The following is a 20,607-nucleotide window of genomic DNA, read 5'->3' on the forward strand; positions in this document are numbered from 1 at the left end:
AAAAAACAAAATATTCTTAAATAAATTAATGGTTTGCCTACGGATTTGGACACTCTATGAATGCGATTGCTTATTGGTATTATAAAAACTTATCTTTATACCGCCTTAGTTCAATTGTAATTGTGATTATTTATAACTAACCGGTAAAATGGTAGGTTTGAAGTAGTCTAATAATTATGATATTAAAACCTTTTGAACGGCAATTATGTAAAATAAAAATTAAAAAACTATTATGAAAGATAAAATGACAAAGAACAAATTTTTAGAATTTACTGCATAAATATGTTTGGACGTAAAGAAGTGAAATCAGGGAAGTAATATTGGATGGTGAAAGGATCTCAAAATAACTTACCTCATAAGAAAATAAGTTATCAATTTCTAGTGTTTGGTGATAACAGAGTGTGATTTTTTATTTGATTAATAAAAATGAAAAACAAAAATACCCTTCAAGCTTGCTTACTTGTGTATATACCTATTTAAATTTTCGGAATTTTATATAATTGCCACTGAATGTTTTTAAACTATCATAATTGCTATTAAAATTATTGTATTCTTTCAAAAATCATATTCTGTGAGTTGAAACTAATATTCATAATTAAAACCAAACTTAGATTTAAAAAAATAGTTTGCCTTGTAAATTGTTAAAATGGTTTCAAAGCTATCAAATATTTTATCCAATATCACAGTACAATAAAAAAAAATTCTCATTTTCATGGAAGAGAAAAATCGTTAATATATATTCTACACTCTAAATTTAAGAAATAAATAGTATTTTAAAAAATCATCAATAATAATATATATATATATATATTTAGAGAATTTAACGAAGATTATAATATTTTGAATATTTTCAGCGTCAATTATGGGAAAACTTCGGTCGTCATGCCTTTTCTACCCATGAATACCACCAATTACCAAACACACTTGCTTCTTCTTCTACTTTCTCCCTCTTCTGCTTCTGATTGGCTCCTCCGATTCCATTCGCTTTCGCATCTAACAAAGAATGGCGTATGCTTCTCTCTCCTCCAATCCTCGCTCCTTTCTTCCACTCCGCTCGCTTCACCCGACCATGGCTTCCTTCCACTCCCCCAAACCCGTCGCTAACCAGCAACTCCAAGACCCCTCCCCTTCGTCGTCTCTCGAGATCATCGGATCCCGCCGCCATCTCCTCTCCCGCTTCTCCAGCCTTCAGAAACCCTACACGCCCTTCCCCGTCGTCGGATGGAACCGCCACGTGGAGACCATCTTCGCCGCCTTCTTCCGCTCCCTCCCCGACGTCGCCCTCCGGCGGGAGTGCCTCCGGACGAGGGACGACGGCTCCGTGGCGCTCGACTGGGTCTCCGGCGACGAACGGCGGCTGCCGCTCGATTCCCCGGTGCTCATTCTTCTGGTGAGGTTCTTATTCTTCTTGCTGTGATGTAATGTAATAGAGGCATAGAGCATCGTCATGAGTAGAGTAAGTCGCCAATGCAATCAACGGTTTTGTGCTCAAAGATGGAACTTCGGAATTAGAGGGAATTGCTTGAGGGAAGAGAAATTGTTTTTAGGAGTATTAGATAGTGCTAATGCTATTATTAGTATACTGCTGAATTGCATTATTCCTGAATTAACTGTACCTGATTTGGAATCTTTTTCTATTTCGGTTAAGAAAACTGTATTCTTATTGGTCTCGCCTGCGTGAAGATGCTCTTCTGATCATGGAGTTGTGATTTTATCTGCAGCCTGGTCTAACAGGAGGCAGTGATGATACTTATGTGAGGCATATGCTTGTAAGAGCTAGAAATAAAGGATGGCGTGTTGTGGTATTCAACAGTCGTGGTTGTGCCGATAGCCCTGTAACGACTGCCCAGGTATTTGTGATATAGCCTCTACAGTAGTAAATTTTTTTTCTGAAAAGAACGAGAAAACCATATGCTTCATTGTGTATCTCCTTTACGTGGAATGAGTGATCACAAGAGAGACAAGGCTCCAATGTCTCTCAAGTCTCAAGTCTCATCTGCGGATTTAGTGATCAGAAGATGAGCAATTTCTGTACCATATACTTCTGTCTGACTTGTTATATTGAGTACTTAACCTTTGTTATGTTTGGAAACATGCTGCATTCGTTTGCTTACCTCGTAATGACTATTTATAACCATGTTCTAACAGGTATAGGGATCCCCTATTGATTCAGAAGTAAAAAACTGACCGGATCAAGATTCTCATTTGAGTTCTTCTCTAATATGCAGTTCTATTCAGCTTCATTCACAGAAGATCTTTGCCAAGTTGTCGATCATGTTTCTACACGCTATCCTAAGTCAAATATTTATGCTGTTGGCTGGTCTCTTGGGGCAAATATTCTTGTCCGCTATCTTGGTCAGGTAATTTTTGTTCTGTTTATAATTGTGAGAAAGGCTGCAGGATAAATATCTGAGTACTTCTTTCTATTGACCTTGCACTGTGATTGCTTATACAATTATTATCTCATTGGAGAGAATTTGCAAGTTGCAATTGACAGGGAAGACTTAGGGTGGATATTGGGGCAAAGTATGGTTGAAATGTTTAAGTGTGATAATTAGGAATCACTTTAACAGACTGATGTCAATGTTACACGAATCTTTTGTTTCTTCACCTTTTTTTTAGCATTTCGTATAATTGCATGATCTATGTGATTGTCAAATGACTCGAATGCTCACCATCTACTATCCTTTTCACAGTAATATTGCCAGCTATTTGCATAACTCAAACTTGAGAAAGCTCATATTTTGAACTATATAAACAACTAAAATAATGCTAAACATTGCCATGTGCCATATAGGAATATAGGATAAGCACCGACTATCGGCTGTTACACTCTTTCTATTAAGTGCTACAATTTTTTTAATGCTGTCTTGTTGATTTGCATGCAATTTTAACGTTAAGTACAAATAAAACAAAAGGATGATTGTTCAAATTAATCAGAACTGCAGATTTCTTGTGTTTTTACTAAAATGAATTGGCATCTAAAAAATAATTACATGCACCATCCTCCTTCCTTCAAGATGTGCCAGTGAGCACCTGAGCTTTGCTGTCGTCACAGCTCCTTGTCATCCCTTGTTTTCTTTACTATTATTTCTTTATGGTTTATGCTATTAATTTTGATGTATATTTCTTTTCTACTTATGCAGGAATCTCATAATTGTCCTCTTTCTGGGGCAGTCTCCTTATGTAATCCTTTCAATCTGGTAATCGCAGATGAGGACTTCCATGTAGGCTTCAATAATGTATATGATAGAGCTCTTGCTAGAGCTCTGTGCAACATATTCAAAAAGTAAACCCTGTTATGCAACTTCTCATTTGATCCAACATAATGATTTCATAAACTGATAGGTAATATATAGTTGATGCAACATCTGTCAATTGTCAGGCATGCGCTACTGTTTGAAGGTCTCGGTGGAGAGTACGATATCCCTATGGCAGCTAATGCCAAGTCCGTCAGAGATTTTGATCAGGGGTTAACTCGTGGTATACATCAGCCTGATTTTATGACCACTATTTCTATGACCTTAACATTTCAGTTAGCAGGTTCCTTCCACTAAGGAGCTTCTACATGCTTGCAGTTTCATTTGGTTTCAAGTCAGTTGATGATTATTACTTCAACTCAAGCAGCTCAAATTCGATCGAGCATGTTGCAACACCTTTATTGTGCATACAGGTAATATAGATAACTTTTTATGCTACTTTTGTTGAACTTGAGAAACCAAAGGCTGGAAGATGTGAAGTATTAGTTCTATTGAGATGTCAGATCTTCAGCTAAAGAAAATTTTCACAATAATCTGGTGAAAAGGATTCAGCTTATATCAGCAGCGTATTATGATGGGAGACATCTGCTGGTCACTGTTCCAGCTTTATGCAGTAGATTTGATTCTAATCATGGTTGAACTGCAGTAATAATTGTTTCTGCATAGGTTTCAATAATTTATTCACTAAATAAAATGTCAAATGTTGGTAATGTTTATAAATAGTACCTTTACTATTCTTTTAAATTTTAATGCTATTCCTATTTCCTGTTCCTTAATATGCAGGCTGCTAATGATCCAATTGCACCATCTAGGGGAATTCCACGTGAGAAAATCAAGGTACTCTTTTGTAGTGCTAGACTACTATCTTTTCTAGTTATTTATTTTCACTTATGATTGGACTGCCGTATTATATGTTCTTTTCTTTTTCTGAAATTTGATGAAACCTTCTTTTGGGTTTTTGAATGTATGGTGCTTATTTGCATATGGACACCATCAATAAATGAAAATTGGATTATATACCCATCAAATTCGAGAAAATTACATAAATACCACCCTGTATTAATATTTTCGGATATAGGCTCCCATCATTTCATGTGAGGGGATTTCATATATTTTATATTCAGTTGTCATATATTTTGCTACTTCTTACAAATCCATTACAGAGGGGCATTCCTTTATCTTTTGATGGCTGGTCATTAGCATTGGAGTTATACCACACTGCACTTTTCTGTTTTTTTATTATTATTTTATGAATCTTTTTCTTACCCATGATCTCTTGAACTTGCTAATTACTGTCTTTTTTCTCATTCCTAGTGCATGAAATTTTGATTCTAAAAGAGATTGCTCTCTTCTCTTCCTATTACAGGAGAATCCAAACTGTCTGCTGATAGTTACTCCGCAAGGTGGGCATCTTGGTTGGGTAGCAGGGTCTGAAGCTCCATTTGGAGCTCCTTGGACTGATCCTGTGGTAATGGAGTTTCTGGAGAATCTGGATAATGAATATGCCAGTGGAACCAGTAACAGTTTCTGGAATGAGCTACATGATGTTCCACAATCATCAACATCTGTAACTGTTAGCACACAATAGGCAGGCTTGACTGATTCTAACAGTGCAATTCATACCATTCCATTTCACGTTTGATTCCACATGCTGATTTGCCATTGAAAGGGTCTGCCGTCAAGGGTACATCGTCGCTCTCTCTTTTCATCCATCAGCTCTCTGCCTATTTGAATTTGAAAAGCAAAATCCATTTAAATTAAAAGAGAGTTGCAATGTTCTTTGTATACTCTACTGACATCTCTTGCCTATCGTTAGGATATTCCACTGTCCCAGTTATGTTGTGAAATTGATAAGAGGACGCCAGAAGAAGATACACAGAAGAAGAACCTCTTATTTTGTCAAGGTTCTCTGACCTCGGGGTAGAATCCATAGAATCCTTTATATACTTTATCCTCTCCCTGCATTTTTCTCTTTGGGCTCTCATTTATTTAGCCCATTCTCATTCTTCTTTATAAGCAATATGCTAGACGGAGCTGTATTATTTATCATGAGATTGTCATTTGGAATTAAATTGTAAAGCCACAGAATTGAATGGCTTTTCACTGATAAGATTGTCCTCCAAGTATCAAGAGCTCCAGCCCGTTTTGATACGAGAGAACCTGCGATTCCTCTCATATTGGTGGCGCTCCAGTTCCACACACTTCCAAAATCTTTTGAGCGGCAACTTATTAGAAAGGTCCTTCCTTTCTCACTATAGTGAAAAAAAAAAATGTTAAAGAGTTTGTACTCAAGGGAGGAATCATCTTTGGCCACCTCGGTGGTTCTCAGATCAGCCATGCGGCGGAGGGAACTTTACTCCCTTCTTGCATCCGTATGCTTCTTTCCCAAACCCTTCTCTCTCTCTTTCTCCGTCTATTTGTATAAGATAGATCTAATCCAACATCTTATTCTCCTGCTTGCTCTTTCTACTTTTGTTGACCTCGTTTTAATTTATACTGTTCTGGAACGATACCTGTTGCACAATTAAGTACTTGAATTCACTTTCGAGTAAGTTAATATAATTTTTCAGAATTCTATTTTACTAGTCTTATTGCCCTTAATATGTGATACAGACCCTCTTATCCTCATGCCTACGTTGTGCAGTTATCTGGCAACATAAAATCTACATGGATAGCTTCTCACTTGGCTCGTAAATGGGCTAGTTCGGCGAGACCATTTAGGTAACAATCTGTGGTTCTAATCTGTAAAGATTAGTATTTGCCGATGTTATAAAGTGGTTTAACTTTCCTCCTTTTGTGTAGTGGTTTTCAGTACAAAATCAGCTTCTAGTGTTGTTATTGGGATTGATTTGGGAAGTACAATTTCATGTGTGGCTGTTATGGAGGGAAAGGTTAAACCTTTATCTAACTAACAATAAACCAATAACACTCTAGCTTTATATCATTTCTATCATGTTTCTTAAGTACCTTATCCATTTGTTGTTGATATGTGTAGAATCTGTTGTTCTGCTTGTTGGAACTCCAGCCAAACGCTAGGCTATGACTAGCCCAACGAATACCTTTATCATACTCACAGAACAACAGACAGATATAAGGTGGTGCTCTATCTATTACCCATCATAGACCAAGTACAGAATAACAACCCTAACTCTCACAAAAAGCTACTTTTTTGTCCAATAGATTGAGAAATATGTATGCTTTGTTTGCCTATCTTATGTAAAGTTGTTGATGATGAATCTTCTCCACTCTCGAATGCTTTTCTTCTTCACCATTGTTGAAGAAAAGATTGCTAAAATAGCTTGATCATTTAGAATTGGAAAGAGAATCCTCTGTCTCATTGTTCATCATTGCTCTTCCACCACTAACTGTAAGCGAAAAGAGATTGGAGGAGATAACATTGAGAAGATGAAAGAAAAGCTTGATGCAGCAAATAAGGCAGTATCAAAGATAGGACAACACATGTCTGGTGGCAGCTCGAAGGGTGGTGGTAATCAGACTCCAGAGTCAGAGTACGAGGAGGTTAAGAAGTGAAGTAGTGAAGCGTTATATTTGTCATACTTATAGTTGATGAGGAGCTAAAAACCAGTGTCTTTTGTTTGTTGTATATTAGGATGTGAATTGATTGCTGTATTTTGTTTTGTTTTATGAAGGTAGAGTATTTCCTAATTTCCTGTGCAAGATCAGATTGTATTCCATTTTCTTCTGAAGGCTAACAGGACAATGCCCTGTCTACTGAATGAATACACAAACAGTGAAGATTTTCATAATATTAATGAACATTTTGGGAAGGCAAAAATTTCTTAAAAGAGAAGGAAATAATGGAAGATAGAGTGTAATTCTTAAATTCGACTCGAGTGAAGCCACTAATGTTGATATTTGGTAAATTTTTCGTTACGAAGCCACTACTACGTGTGTTTTGAATTTATGGCGACCTGTTACCATTTGACTGAAGTCAGTAAAATATTTTTGACAACCATAGTCATTGTAGAATTTTTACTAACCAACAGGACAGAGCTTAATTAAAGGATTTCATATTGTATGACAGTATGAGCATTTCGAAATACTGAGTTTCATGGTTAATTAAGCTAGGCTTAAACTTGTATAACTTGGGCCATCCAAAGTCCATGCTATACCTTGTTCTCTTCTTCAAAACTAAGCGCTCTATTTATCACTCAAATTGCAATAGGTCCACTGGGCCTGGCTTATTTAGTTACAACGAGATATTTCTAACCGCGTTAACATAACGTCAGTCCTGCCTATATAATGGGCACAACCCCCCCCCCCCCCCCCCCCCCCCCAGCCCCCGTTGGAGTTAAAAGAGTACTTTTCTTTTATTCTTCTCGCTTCTAGGGTTTCTCTGGCGACAGTAAAAGGTTCCTTATTCCCTTCTCGTCCATGTCTCAGTTGTTTCGATTTTTTTGATCTCTTCCGATCATCGGATTCTTTTATTCGCTTCTAGGGTAGAAGAGTTCTTCTCGATCGTTCCATTTTGCATGGTTTGAACGTCCTTTTTCGATTTCACTTGACTCCAGGTTTAGGGATTTTCAGAGGTGTTCGTTCTCGCGATTTTGAAGGATGAGGCCGGTGTTCTGCGGGAATTTGGACTACGATACTCGCCAATCGGAGTTGGACCGGCTCTTCTCCAGATATGGGAGGGTTGATCGCATCGATATGAAATCTGGTAATTTCTTTTGCCTCTTTCAGTTTGTTTTCTCCAAGAAGGCGCTAAAAGTTGTTTCTTTGCATATTCATTCTTTGAGCTACTCCTTTCCTCGAAACTAGTTCAATTTTGTTGATCCTAGACAAAAGTAGGGGATGTAGGTTTGTGATTCACTGTATTAGGAATATTTGGATTGTCTTGTCGGGTAGTTACCCTCTTTCTTGGTAACTTGAAGATTTGGATTAGATCTTCTCTGGACTTTCATCTCTAAATCTGTATAAAATGCTCTTCTGTACAATGGGGATCATTGTTTACCTGTAGATGATATTCCATGTGCTTTATCTTTACAGTAGGATATCCTAGATACTTTTTTTTTGTCTAGGTATGCCTTATATATTTTAGGCATTTCTCAACATCTGACGTTGATACATGTAGTAATCATTCAGATGATTGTAGAATCTTCCGACCAGAGTTCTATTTGATGGTTATCAATGGTCCAGTGGATTGCTGGTGATTTTTCTTAAACTACATGAGTGGGGGACTTGTACGAATCACACACCGTAATAGTTTGATAGTGTAAACCATTTCCATTGTAGCCACATAGAATTGCATATACGGCCTTCTCAGGAGATGGTTGGTGCAATATGATCAGAGCTGTAATTTATGTACAGAGGGCCCCATGTTTAAATGTTTGCTATGCCGCAGGAACTACAAACCTTCTGCATCGAAGGAAACCTTCCTGCCAGTACATCAGCTCCTTCCATTCACTTCCGGCATTCTTCATTTCCTTCACATGATCATCGTTTCTCACCCCTCTGAAATGTCCACAGTTTCCATTGTGCAAGTATGATTATTGAGGATTCTAATCAGCATGCCATGCCTAGCAGTATCAGCATGCCATGCCTACTGATATCACCATGCCATGCCTAGCAGTGTCAGCATGCCATGCCTACTGATATCATCATGCCATGCCTAGCCGTGTCAGCATGCCATGCCTACTGATATCACCATGCCATGCCTACTGTGCGCTTGCTCTATTCATGGTGTGAAGCATGCTCAACAATGTCTTCTTACTTTGGGTTTAACTTATACCACTTGCTTAGTTCCTATCATAATGTTCACCAGACCTACAGATATATGCAGGTGTAGTACTTTTCTGTTCTTATTTGAAATTAAGTAGCCTGAGTTTGATAATACTTGAAAGGAAATCAGAAACTTATCAAGTCGCTGTTTATGGTCTTCTCAATTTATGCTTATTTCTTGCAGGGTATGCTTTTGTCTATTTTGAAGACGAACGTGATGCTGAGGATGCCATTCGAGCACTTGATGATGTGCCTTTTGGTTATAGTAGACGCAGGCTTTCAGTGGAGTGGTCAAGGGTAAGTTACACATTCTTTCACTACTATCAGAGTTGAATTGTTCCCTGTTTTTTTTTTTGTTTTTTTTTGCTATCCATGTACCATTCCATTGTTATTATTTGTACCTACTGTGTGTCCAATCCCATTCAGGTAGATAGACTATTATAGAATTAATTTGTTTTCTTTGTTCTTCTTCCTCCAGCAAGGAGAACGGGGACCACGGAATCGTGATGGTTCTAGGTCAACCGGAAACATGAGGCCAACTAAAACTCTCTTTGTCATCAATTTTGACCCAATACGTACAAGAGTTCGTGACATTGAAAGACATTTTGAACCTTATGGGAAGATTACAAATGTGCGTATTAGGAGGAACTTTGCATTTGTGCAGTTTGAAACCCAAGAAGAAGCCACAAAGGCCCTTGACTGCACTAACATGAGGTATGTTTGCCTTGCTGCTCATTCATGGTTTTTCTGCTGATAACTTTTAGCTATAGTATTGCACTCGTGAGCTTATCGTGAACATCCTTCAGTTCCTTTTTGTTTTCTCCTATTTGTTAAGTTCAAATGGCCCAGACCCTTTTCTGCGTGCAGGTTATTCTTACTTAGTAGATTCTCATAAATCTCATCCTCTTTTTGCTTGCTACAGTAATAGGTTGGTCCTCTTAATTGCATAGTTTGCTATATTTTTTACCCCAAATGACAACATGCTGAAAGATTTAGCTATGTTATAATGCTTTTTCTGCTTGGCACTAGTAGTGAAACTATGGCCTGCTCTCCAGAAAGTGAGATTTGTGTAATTACACTAAATCTTGCTGTGGATACTCAAATGCACATTTGCCACTTTGCAATTGAATGAGTACAGGTCTGAAGAGGTGTTTTATTTATGAAGCATCATTCACATCTCATGCCCAATGTGTTTCTTCCATTTTATTTTGCAGCAAGATATTGGACAGGGTTGTATCAGTTGAATATGCCTTTAGGGATGATGATGAACGAGGTGATCGGCTTGATAGTCCTAGAAGAGGCAGTTATGGTAGGCATGATGATAGTCCATATCGCCGCTCTGCTAGTCCAGGGTATCGCAGGGGCCGCCCAAGTCCTGATTATGGTCGTCCTAGGAGCCCTGTTTATGATCGATATAATGGATCATCATATGATAGGAGCAGAAGTCCTGAGTATGGTCGTCACCCAAGGTGAGAATTCTAGACCTTGTTTAGTTTATTTTTTAACTAGTTTTAAGCTGAAAATACTGAACCTTCTTTAGTTTGTCAATTGCTAATTAGTTCTATGCATGTGATAATCTTTAAGGCTGTGAAGTTTGGGTTTTCAGTAGAAATTCATTGTAGAAAGACGGTGAAATACTACTCACATGCATGAAAAATAAAATGTTTACTGGTTGACTGGTGGCACCACATCTTTTATCCTAGTGATGTTCTATATTTCTGTTGTATGAAATAACCCGCATTACATCAGTTCGATACAATAAGCCTATTCCTGGTGTGTGTGCTGGAACATTATATAACAGGCTCCAAATTTGGGGTTATGGCTACTTACATCTTTTCTTTGCTACATTAGTGGGAGAATAGTGCATCGTGATGCCTTAAATATTTACAGAGACTCCAAGGAGTTATTGTCTCTATCTCCAGTCACTCTAATTTCTGTATGTTTGATTGCTTTTTGATAGATAATATTTATTTACTCTTGTTACTTGGTTGACAGCCGATCTCCTGTCCGAAGGTCCATGACTTGAAGCTATCAAGATGATGCCATGATGATTGTTCAGCCGACTTCATTTCTGTGTCACTGTTACTAGCTTCCTTTTTCTTTTTAAAGGTTTCCGTACCAATCAGTAAACTATTAGGAAGAACTTCATTTTAGTATCTGGTAGAAAATAGTGCCAATGTTAACTTGTTTTGGTATTTTGTATAAAACGCATATCACCATCATGTCTGATGGTTGCTGGACTTAATCGGCTTGTTCCACTTTTTATGGCTAATACGCTAGATTGAATAGTGCCCCTACAAATCAAATAGCTAACATGCTAGATTGAATCGTGTTCCTATGAATCAGATGCTGGTTTTTGGAATCTTTCGAAATGCACAATTTTTGTATAGCCACCTGGTTAACCCTATTTGGCTCTTTGTGGTAGGATTATTTTCTGTTTGTATTCCAATAATTCCCTTTAGTTTGTTGTATAAAGGTTTAGAGGTAAGTCCAGGATTGAAAGATGATACGCCCGAAAGGCCAGGTGTGCGAACGATCCTCTTATTCTTGTGGTTAATTCTAAATCTTCAGAAGAGTGGCTGTGAGCTAGTTGAGTGTCTTTCAGAATAGCTATATCTTTTTCCCTGTGTGGTTATCATTGGACAATCACTGTTTATCTACAACAACAATAGCAGTTGCACGGTTCATAACCGCTTCCATCTTTTTATTTGACATTTCATATGTAAATCAACCAGTACAATATTTCGTACAAGATGAAAGGTAGAAGTGCATCAAATATGAAGGTCTGTTTGTTTGGATATTCGTAGAAAAATAAAACTAGTTTACACAATGATTAGGCAAACCATTATTTTACCTCTATCGTGAAATCAAGGTCTCGTCACCTCCGCGGCGATCGCCTTCTCGAGCCACCCCTCTGCATCCTCCATCATCCCGGGGCTCAGCCTCACCATGAGCACGCAGAACTCCGTCTCGTTGAGCGCGCCATCCCCATCCATATCCCCTTCCCTCACCATCGCCTCCGCCTCCTCCGCCGTCATGCTCTCCAACCCCAGCACCGCAGCCGCGCTCCGTCGCAGGCTCGCCGGCGTTATCAGCCCCCTCCCCTCCTCCGCCAGGAGGCGGAATCCCGAGCACAGCTCCCTCACGAACTCCTCCGCCTCCAGCTTCTCCGCCATCACCGGCATCAGATCCTCGTACTCCCTGTCCTCCTCCTTCTCCTCCGCCGCCGCGGCCGCCGTGGGGACAATCCTCTCCTCCGTCATCGCGAGTCCTACTAATCTTCTCTCTATGCGCGTCTCCTTATGGGATTGATTTCGATGGAGGACGTGACGACCACGACGGTGACGAGGTGGAGAATAGTTCTCGACTGAAGGGAGTTTCGAGGAAGGTTCGTGGAAAGGAACAAAGGAATAGTTGAGGCAGAGGAGAAGCGAAGCTTCTCTCAGATATTATTTTGGTCGTTTCGAGATGTGACGTCGTATTATTGTTTTGGTTCTGACGTTTCTCTTTCTCTCTCTTGTTTTTTTTTTTTTTTTTTGTCTTATTGTTATTATTATCGTCCTCGTAGTTGAGAGAATATCAAATATTGATAACCCCATAAAATTCGATCATCATTTACAAAGCTTGATACAAAAAAGAAAAGGGGGCAGGTGTTTTGAATAGCCCCTTTATTAGCATTAAAAGAAAAATAAATAAATATCAAGCCCTAAGGGTACACAAGATCTGAATAGAACACACAACACATTCAATCATAAGAAATAAGCTAATTATTTTTTTATCTTTTTTTTTTATCTTGAGTGGATCTTAAGCTACAACTAATAAAAAAGATAAAATAATGACCACCAAAGAAACTATATGATACAGCAAGCATCAATCGCTGTCATCAACCTTAACGACAAAGAAAAATATAGGTACACAATATGCAACAGTGAAAGTAGTGGCAACAAACAGTGATGAATTGAGAGGATGTGGTGAGGCAAGTTTTTAGGAGGAGATGTAGTTGACAAAAAGGAGTCGCTATTAAAAGTGGAGAAAATGGGAAGAAAAATGAGTGAGAGATGGGAAGAGGATGAGGGGAGAGCAAGAAAGAGGTCTGTGACCTAGATGGCTATGGTTGTAGCAACTCTATTTGCAACTACTACGACCTCAGTCAAGCAAAATAGGGAGCGGAGGGAGAAGAAAATAAAAATAGGGAAAAGAAACATAGAAGAGAGAAAGGAGGGAGGAGGAAGAAGAAAAATTAAGAGAAAGAAGGGGAGAGGAGAGAGAAGAAATACCTTACCGTCAAGTGGAAAATACTCCTCTCTTCTCAATCGAGCTTTGGAGGAGGGAAGAGGTAGAAGGACGCAGTTGACGGAAAAAAACCCTTGGTTCTCACACTTCAAACTTAGGTATTATTCTTTCTAAATGAAAATTTATCCCCGGTAGAACTAACATTGTTATATTAATGGTTTGGATATTAAAATTATGCATTTTATTATAGGTAGCTTGGTTGATTGGTGATGAGAATTCAATGTCTAGTTGATACACGCATATATAGAATAGGTAATAACTACAATTTATGTAGGTTAAGATATCTCAGACTCCATATGTAACAATGCACAATAAAGTAAAAAATTTCCATTAGCCAATTTTAAGTAGTGCTGTGAATCTAACCTGTTCGCAAATAACTCCTGTTTCAGTTAAACATTAATTCAACATTGACTAGATCATTTAATACATGAATCAAAATTTGAGTTCAAAATATTAATGAGCCGAACATGAGTAAAACTTAGTTCATTTGGGTTTAATTTTATATATAAATAAATATATAATAGATATTATAATTGCTAGATTGAGATTTAATAGGTAGATCTTTAGTTCTATAAATTTATTAGTTTACGCTAGTTAGTTGAGCTAAGTTTTGAACAAGCTTGACTTAGCGCTCCTGATCAAAGGAGCCAGACCGAGTCGATTTGAATCCTTTTTGAACTTAATTCATGTTTGAGCTTGATAAAATTGACTAGGAGCCGAACAGGAGCATGTCTTAGGTCAATACCCTTTATTTTAAGACAAATAAATCTCTCGCTTGAAAAGCACCATAATGAGTAATCATACGACAATAACGAGTCGGTTAGTTATCGGGTCTAAGTGTAGTAGATTCGGTTCCGTTGCTCTCCGCTCTATTTGGCCTTCGTCTCCGTCGTCTTGCTGCCGTTTCGAGTTCCAATCGTGAGGAGGTGAATGGAGCAGAGGTGGGGGAATGCAAGGAGGAGGAGGGGGCCCACGGCGGATGACGTGGAGGCCATCCTCCGGAAGTCCTGGTACCATCTGCGCCTCTCGGTCCGCGACCCCTCGCGGGTCGCCACGTGGGACGCCGTCGTGCTGACGGCGGCGAGCCCGGAGCAGGCGGCGCTGTACGAGTGGCACCTGAATCGCGCGAAGCGCATGGGCCGCATCGCCGCCTCCACCGTCACGCTCGCGGTCCCCGACCCCGACGGTGCCCGCATCGGATCCGGCGCCGCCACTCTCCACGCCATCTCAGTTCTCGCCGCCCACCTCCTCTCCGAGGTCACCGTCCTACTCCTATGCAAACTTCTTGGATCTTTATTTTTATCCCCTTGAAAGAAGCGCTAGTGTTAGATCTTGACGTAGATGTGTAATTATATCCCCCCTTATATAAACATTCTTAGGTTTATCTTTCAAATGAATTGCTTCTAATTGGTCAGCAGATGCCAAACGACAGCAAATGCGATGAACTATTATCTAAAGAGCATGGCGATTCTAATGAGGATGCCCCTCCATTTGTTGTGAACTTTATTGCTAAGAAGCGTATATTATTACTTCATGCTGGAGGTGACTCTAAGAGGGTTCCATGGGCTAATCCAATGGGAAAAGTGTTTCTGCCACTACCATATTTGGCTACAGATAATCCCGATGGGCCTGTTCCCTTGCTTTTTGATCACATACTTGCAATTTCTTCTGGTGCCAGGCAAGCTTTCAAGGATTCAGGTTAGTTTCTCCTGAATCCTCTTTTACATTGTAGTCAATGTAGTGGAATGTTTCAATCTTAGTAGGAAAATAGATGCTAGTGAGTAGTTATACTATTTAAAGTTAATGTCTCCTTTGCATGTCGAAGCTGGTTTTGGTACTGGAGGCCTTTTACGCCTTTTACTTAAGGTGCACTGCAATTGTTTTATATGTTGATTTGCTGATCATTAGTATGAAGCTCATTTATCAAGACTCATTAAGATTAATGTGAATAAGCGCTTCAATAAGTCATCGGGTGTTCCTCTTTGGCAATTGGCATAATTTTGTTGGTCGTCTTTGTCATATATTCCTTTAGTGTACCTCAATGCATCGCAATCCATCTTACTACAATCGATTTACCTAGCAGGTGGGATTTTCATCATGACTGGAGACGTTCTCCCCTGTTTTGATGCTTCCAAGATGACTCTTCCAGATGATGCTTCTTGCATTATCACAGTCCCAATCAACCTGGATGTAGCTTCTAATCATGGTGTTATTGTAGCATCAAAAAACGGAACTTTGGGTGAACATTATTCACTCTCTTTAGTTGAGAATCTTCTGCAAAAGCCAACTGTGAATGAGCTTTTGGAGAGCCAAGCCATCCTACATGATGGTAGAGCATTACTTGACACAGGGATAATAGCAGTGAGAGGCAAAGCATGGACAGAGCTTATTAGACTTGCATATTCTTCAAGTAGGAGGATGATAATGGATCTTATGAATAGCAGAAAAGAGGCAAGCCACCATTATTCAGCATTGATGTGCGAGCTGTAACAGTAGCAAGTATTATGTTTTCGTTATCTCTCTTCGAGTTACATATTTGAAAATATTTTAGGTCTTTCTTATCTAGTGCATTTTGTCCAAGTAAGAGAAGTTGGTGCAATTCTTTTCTTGTTTTTGTTTCGGTCTCTCACCCTACTAGCTTTTTTCATGATTTGATGATCAGTTGTTTTCTCTCAAAAGTTCATGCTACCTGGCTGTCAACTTTGTTTTTGACTTTATGGTTGATGAGAAGAACCCTTGCTTTTTGTATTCTACACCCAAGGAAGGATCATACACTTTCTGCCATTTAGGGTTTTTAGTTGCAGCTTAAATGATATAGAGGCTCGGTCAATTTGCATTAAATTATCACCCTAAAATGATATATTTAGAGGTTACCCAGGCACTATTTCCTTTCTATTGATCCTTCAATTGTGCACGACTATATTCGTATTGCCATGAGAAATCTTTTAATTGATCTCTACTCAGGTCAAGTAATCTGGACCTTCTATGCTTAACTTTCTTGTATATCATGCATCATGATATTCTAATTAGGAAAATTCGTTGGTCAGCACATTAAGTTTCTGTTTTTTTTTTTTTTTTTTTTTGGAGACTTGAATCTTTTCTAACTGATTGCAGATGAGTTTGTACGAGGACTTGGTAGCAGCATGGGTGCCTGCAAAACATGAGTGGTTGAAGCTGCGTCCCTTAGGAAAAGAGCTGGTCAACGCACTAGGAAGTCAGAAGATGTTCAGTTTTTGTTCTTGTATGTCCTATCCATAAATAACAAATCTGTCTTATCATCTTATGTTTTTAACTTGTTTCTAATAATTTAGTTTACTTTTGGAGATTGTAGCTAAAGTTTTGTTCCGATTCCCTGAATCATAATAACACCTAGTATCTATCACATACCAGAAGTAAGTAGAATTTTAGTTCTTTTCCTGCATAATGATGAAATTCTTCTCTATTCTTCTGAAATTGTCATAGTTCTCTAATTATGCATAAGGATCAGAATACTTTTTGTTGCCTCTTGTTATTGCAGCTAGTTGTATATCCCTGACAGTAAATCGCGAAAAACCTATATATGATCTCAAACTCTTTTACAGTTTAATTTAAATGCCTTATGTCTTCTTGTGGACTGTGGAATTAGCTTTTTCAGATTTACCTTGGCATTTTTCAGATTCAATGGTGATCTCCTTTTGGGTCTGATAGCTTCTCTCATGAGTTAGTAATTCCGTGCTTAGGTTCTGCTGACAATACCTTTTTCTTTTTTGGCTTCTTCACTTGATTTTTCTTGTTAATTTTGGTGAGAGATTATGCAGATAGATGCTACTTCTCTTTGGATTGAGAGTTTACTATTATTTTAATCCTTTGCAGATGGCTTGTCCTTTTTACATTTTGGCACTTCTGTTGAAGTTATGGATCACTTAGGAGGGCCCAATTCAGGACTAGTAGGTAGAAGGCATTTGTGTTCTTTACCAGAAACCACCTTTTGTGATATTGCTGCAACAGCTGTCATTTTGTCCAGCAAAATTTCACCTGGGGTCTCGATTGGAGAGGAATCTATGGTTTATGATTCATCTCTTCCAGGCAAAATACAGATTGGTTCACAATCCATCGTTGTTGGTGTAAAGTTACGAGGATTAAATGAATGTGAGCAAACCGGAAAATTGGTTCATTTCATCTTACCTGATCGTCATTGTCTTTGGGAAGTACCTCTGATAAAAGGCTTGGGAAGAGTTATTATCTATTGTGGAATCCATGACAATCCCAAAATTTCAGTCAAACAGAACGGAACTTTCTGTGGCAAACCATGGAGAAAGGTCTTATATGATCTTAAGATTGAGGAAACAGACTTGTGGAGCTCAACAGACACTCAAGACAAATGTTTGTGGAACGCAAAACTATTTCCTATCCTAGCTCCTTCTGTAATGCTTAATATAGGAATGTGGCTGATGGGATCATCCTACCACCAGTCTGAAGACATGCTTTCCTTGTGGCGAAAATCATACCGTGTCAGCTTGGAGGAGCTGCATCGGTCTATTGACTTTCCTAATCTCTGCATGGATTCAAGTAATCATCAAGCAGATCTTGCAGCTGGGATAGCTAAGGCTTGCTTGACCTATGGTTTGGTCGGACGCAACTTATCTCAATTGTGTGAGGAGATTCTACAAAAAGATGTCTTAGGAATAGAAATCTGTAAAGAACTTCTTGCAGTCTGCCCTAATCTGGAGAATCAGTATGCTTGTGTTCTTCCTCCAAGCAGAGGATACCAGGTTCAAGTTGATCTTCTTAGGGCTTGTGGAGATGAATCAACTGCTCGTATGGTAGAAGAGAAAGTTTGGGCTGCAGTTGCCAGTGAGACTGCATTGGCAGTAACATATGAATTTGAAGGTATACTGATTCATCTCTCTTAGTAATGCAATCTGATGTGTTTGGTCTATAACCCAAAGTAAGGGATACAGGAAGCATCTGACAGGTAAAATATAAATTAGTGAAATAGTAATGTTTTTGGGTCATTATATTAAAAGGTTAAACCTTTAAGGTAAGTAAAGTTATGAAAATATTCTTTGTTACCTTATCTGCTGTTTTGACTTATTGGCTCACTATCTATTAGAAAAGAGCTCCTTTTTTCTCTCAGAAGTGGGCATAGCCCAGTTAAGATATAGGGGAATTTTTTATTGAGTTATATGAGCTACTACATAAATATAACTATGACACTCCATTTTAAAAGCTTTTGCTCTTTCATTTCAGTCACACTAATTTAGATATCTACTCGTAGAATATGTGCCGATTAGAGAGATGAATGCATCATCAAACCTTATCAGAAACCATGAGGAAAGCACTTTCAGTAGGACAAAAGCCATTGTGAAATTACCGGTTCGGGTTGACTTCGTTGGTGGTTGGAGTGATACACCTCCTTGGAGCTTGGAGCGTCCAGGATGTGTCCTGAATATGGCAATAAGTTTGGAAGGATCTCTTCCAATCTGCACAGTGGTAGAGACAACTCAAAAATTTGGCATTCTGATTGTAGATGATACTGCCAATCATGTCTATATTGACGATCCTACATCGATTTCTGCTCCTTTTGCATCTGATGATCCATTCCGCCTTGTAAAGTCTGCTATTCTTGTGTCTGGTATTATTCATCACAAAATATTGTCAGTATCTGGTTTAAGCGTAAGGACGTGGGCAGACGTTCCCCGTGGAAGTGGTCTTGGAACTTCTAGTATATTGGCTGCCGCTGTGGTGAAGGGACTTCTGCATCTCATGGAAGAAGATGAAAGTAACGATAATATTGCTAGAATTGTTCTGCTATTAGAACAAGTAATGGGCACTGGTGGAGGATGGCAAGATCAAATTGGTGGCCTGTACCCTGGCATTAAATGTGCTCATAGTTTTCCAGAACGACCACTTCGGTTGCAGGTCATTCCTCTAGCAGTGTCACCTCAGTTGACGCTGGAGTTAGAGCAGCGTCTTCTAGTGGTTTTCACTGGCCAAGTATGTTGGTATTTCCTTTCTGGTTTAATACGTCATTGTACTTTTAAGAATCAAATAACTTCATGTGAGATCAAATATTCTTTACCATTTTAATGCTCGAATCAGCAACACTCAAGGAAGCATAGTACTTCAGTCATCTGTTCCATGCAATTTCTCTTACAATATTATGTTATGCAGGTAAGGCTTGCCAATCAAGTTTTGCAGAAGGTGGTTAGACGATATCTCCAGCGTGATAACCTGCTCATAACCAGCATCAAGCGTCTCACAACTCTAGCCAAGATAGGAAGGGAAGCAATGATGAACGGTGACATCGATGAGCTCGGACACATAATGTTGGAGGCCTGGAGGCATCATCAAGAGTTGGACCCATTCTGCAGCAACCAGCTCGTAGACAAGTTATTTGCGTTCGCCGATCCTTACTGCTGTGGTTACAAGCTAGTCGGTGCTGGTGGAGGTGGTTTTGCTTTGCTACTTGCTAAGGACTATAACCACGCACAAGACCTAAGGCATGCGCTTGAAGAATCTACAGATTTTGATGTGAAGGTGTACAATTGGAACATACACGTATCATGATCTGAGGTATTCAAGACCCATTTGTTTAGTAGTTACACGTATCATGATCTGAGGTATTCAAGACCCATTTGTTTAGTAGTTACACGTATCATGATCTGAGGTATTCAAGACCCATTTGTTTAGTAGTTACACGTATCATGATCTGAGGTATTCAAGACTCATTTGTTTAGTAGTTACACGTATCATGATCTGAGGTATTTAAGATCCCACTTGTTTAGTAGTTGCATGTGTACATTTGTTGTGGAGTATTCATTCCTCTCATCTAGTTGGTGGCCTCCGAATCATCTCATATGTTTTTGTCACCAAGATGGGGCAAGTTGAGATTGTCATTTGATTTTTTCTATGGAATATAAAGGATGGACATTCCTGGCTTTAAGAAGTCCACTTTTCCAGAATACATGCTGTATTTTTAAGTTCATTTGGAATATTAAACATTGTTTGGCAACCTGTTATGCAGTAGGAAGATACAGTTGTAGACCAAGACTACAAGCACTCTCCATAGACAGATTCCCAAGTGATTAAAGAGTCATCTATATCTTCAAAAATTCGTTTTTTTCTTTCTTCCTATTTAGTTGATGATTAATTGAAGAAATGCTAGTGGTTTATCAACAAGCCTTTGGTGCCAAGATTACTGCATTTTTTTTTTCATTTTATCTGATAATTGATAACATGACCCTGTAGAATTGGGGGCCCCAGGGGTGTAATCGAGCCGAACTTGATCTTGAATTGAAATATCAATTTGGAGTTTGAACCTATTTCAAGT

The 20,607-nt window shown here is 38.8% G+C and overlaps 4 protein-coding genes across 11 annotated transcripts; 3 read left to right on the forward strand and 1 right to left on the reverse strand.

The window, feature by feature from the left end:
* Nucleotides 1-923: 923 nt before the first annotated feature.
* Nucleotides 924-6,926, forward strand: LOC140764010 (embryogenesis-associated protein EMB8). 7 transcript variants are annotated; one of them, XR_012104936.1, is made up of 11 exons: nt 924-1,390; nt 1,722-1,850; nt 2,229-2,360; nt 3,147-3,289; nt 3,386-3,483; nt 3,579-3,673; nt 4,044-4,097; nt 4,627-4,944; nt 5,077-5,981; nt 6,063-6,151; nt 6,256-6,926. XR_012104936.1 is itself a non-coding variant. In XM_073102420.1 (8 exons), exons 1-8 carry the CDS (start codon nt 1,004-1,006, stop codon nt 4,846-4,848), a joined length of 1,260 nt encoding a protein of 419 aa, XP_072958521.1. In that variant the 5' UTR covers nt 924-1,003; the 3' UTR covers nt 4,849-6,926. The 7 variants fall into 7 exon arrangements, 1 of the variants encoding a protein (XP_072958521.1); XR_012104938.1 differs by having other exon boundaries at nt 5,077-5,632; nt 5,905-5,981; nt 6,063-6,926; XR_012104935.1 differs by having other exon boundaries at nt 5,077-6,151.
* A 624-nt stretch (nt 6,927-7,550) lies between these two features.
* LOC140763518 (serine/arginine-rich splicing factor RS31) lies at nt 7,551-11,274 on the forward strand. Its single transcript, XM_073101742.1, has 6 exons — nt 7,551-7,633; nt 7,793-7,941; nt 9,187-9,299; nt 9,481-9,716; nt 10,217-10,471; nt 10,998-11,274. Exons 2-6 carry the CDS (start codon nt 7,836-7,838, stop codon nt 11,026-11,028), a joined length of 741 nt encoding a protein of 246 aa, XP_072957843.1. The 5' UTR covers nt 7,551-7,633; nt 7,793-7,835; the 3' UTR covers nt 11,029-11,274.
* A 403-nt stretch (nt 11,275-11,677) lies between these two features.
* On the reverse strand, nt 11,678-12,578 carry LOC140763519 (calcium-binding protein KIC). The gene has a single exon (XM_073101743.1). It carries the CDS (start codon nt 12,263-12,265, stop codon nt 11,870-11,872), a length of 396 nt encoding a protein of 131 aa, XP_072957844.1. The 5' UTR covers nt 12,266-12,578; the 3' UTR covers nt 11,678-11,869.
* A 507-nt stretch (nt 12,579-13,085) lies between these two features.
* LOC140763517 (bifunctional fucokinase/GDP-fucose pyrophosphorylase) lies at nt 13,086-20,289 on the forward strand. 2 transcript variants are annotated; one of them, XM_073101741.1, is made up of 8 exons: nt 13,086-13,393; nt 13,486-14,552; nt 14,714-14,993; nt 15,379-15,746; nt 16,410-16,536; nt 17,148-18,164; nt 18,553-19,271; nt 19,449-20,289. In XM_073101741.1, the coding sequence occupies exons 2-8, from the start codon at nt 14,226-14,228 to the stop codon at nt 19,842-19,844; spliced, it is 3,234 nt and encodes a 1,077-aa protein (XP_072957842.1). In that variant the 5' UTR covers nt 13,086-13,393; nt 13,486-14,225; the 3' UTR covers nt 19,845-20,289. The 2 variants fall into 2 exon arrangements, with proteins under 2 accessions (XP_072957842.1, XP_072957841.1); XM_073101740.1 differs by having other exon boundaries at nt 13,086-14,552.
* The last annotated feature ends 318 nt before the right edge of the window (nt 20,290-20,607 follow it).

The sequence above is a fragment of the Typha angustifolia genome, chromosome 7, assembly GCF_048772165.1.
Source record: "Typha angustifolia cultivar Huaian chromosome 7, ASM4877216v1, whole genome shotgun sequence".
NCBI lineage: Eukaryota > Viridiplantae > Streptophyta > Magnoliopsida > Poales > Typhaceae > Typha > Typha angustifolia.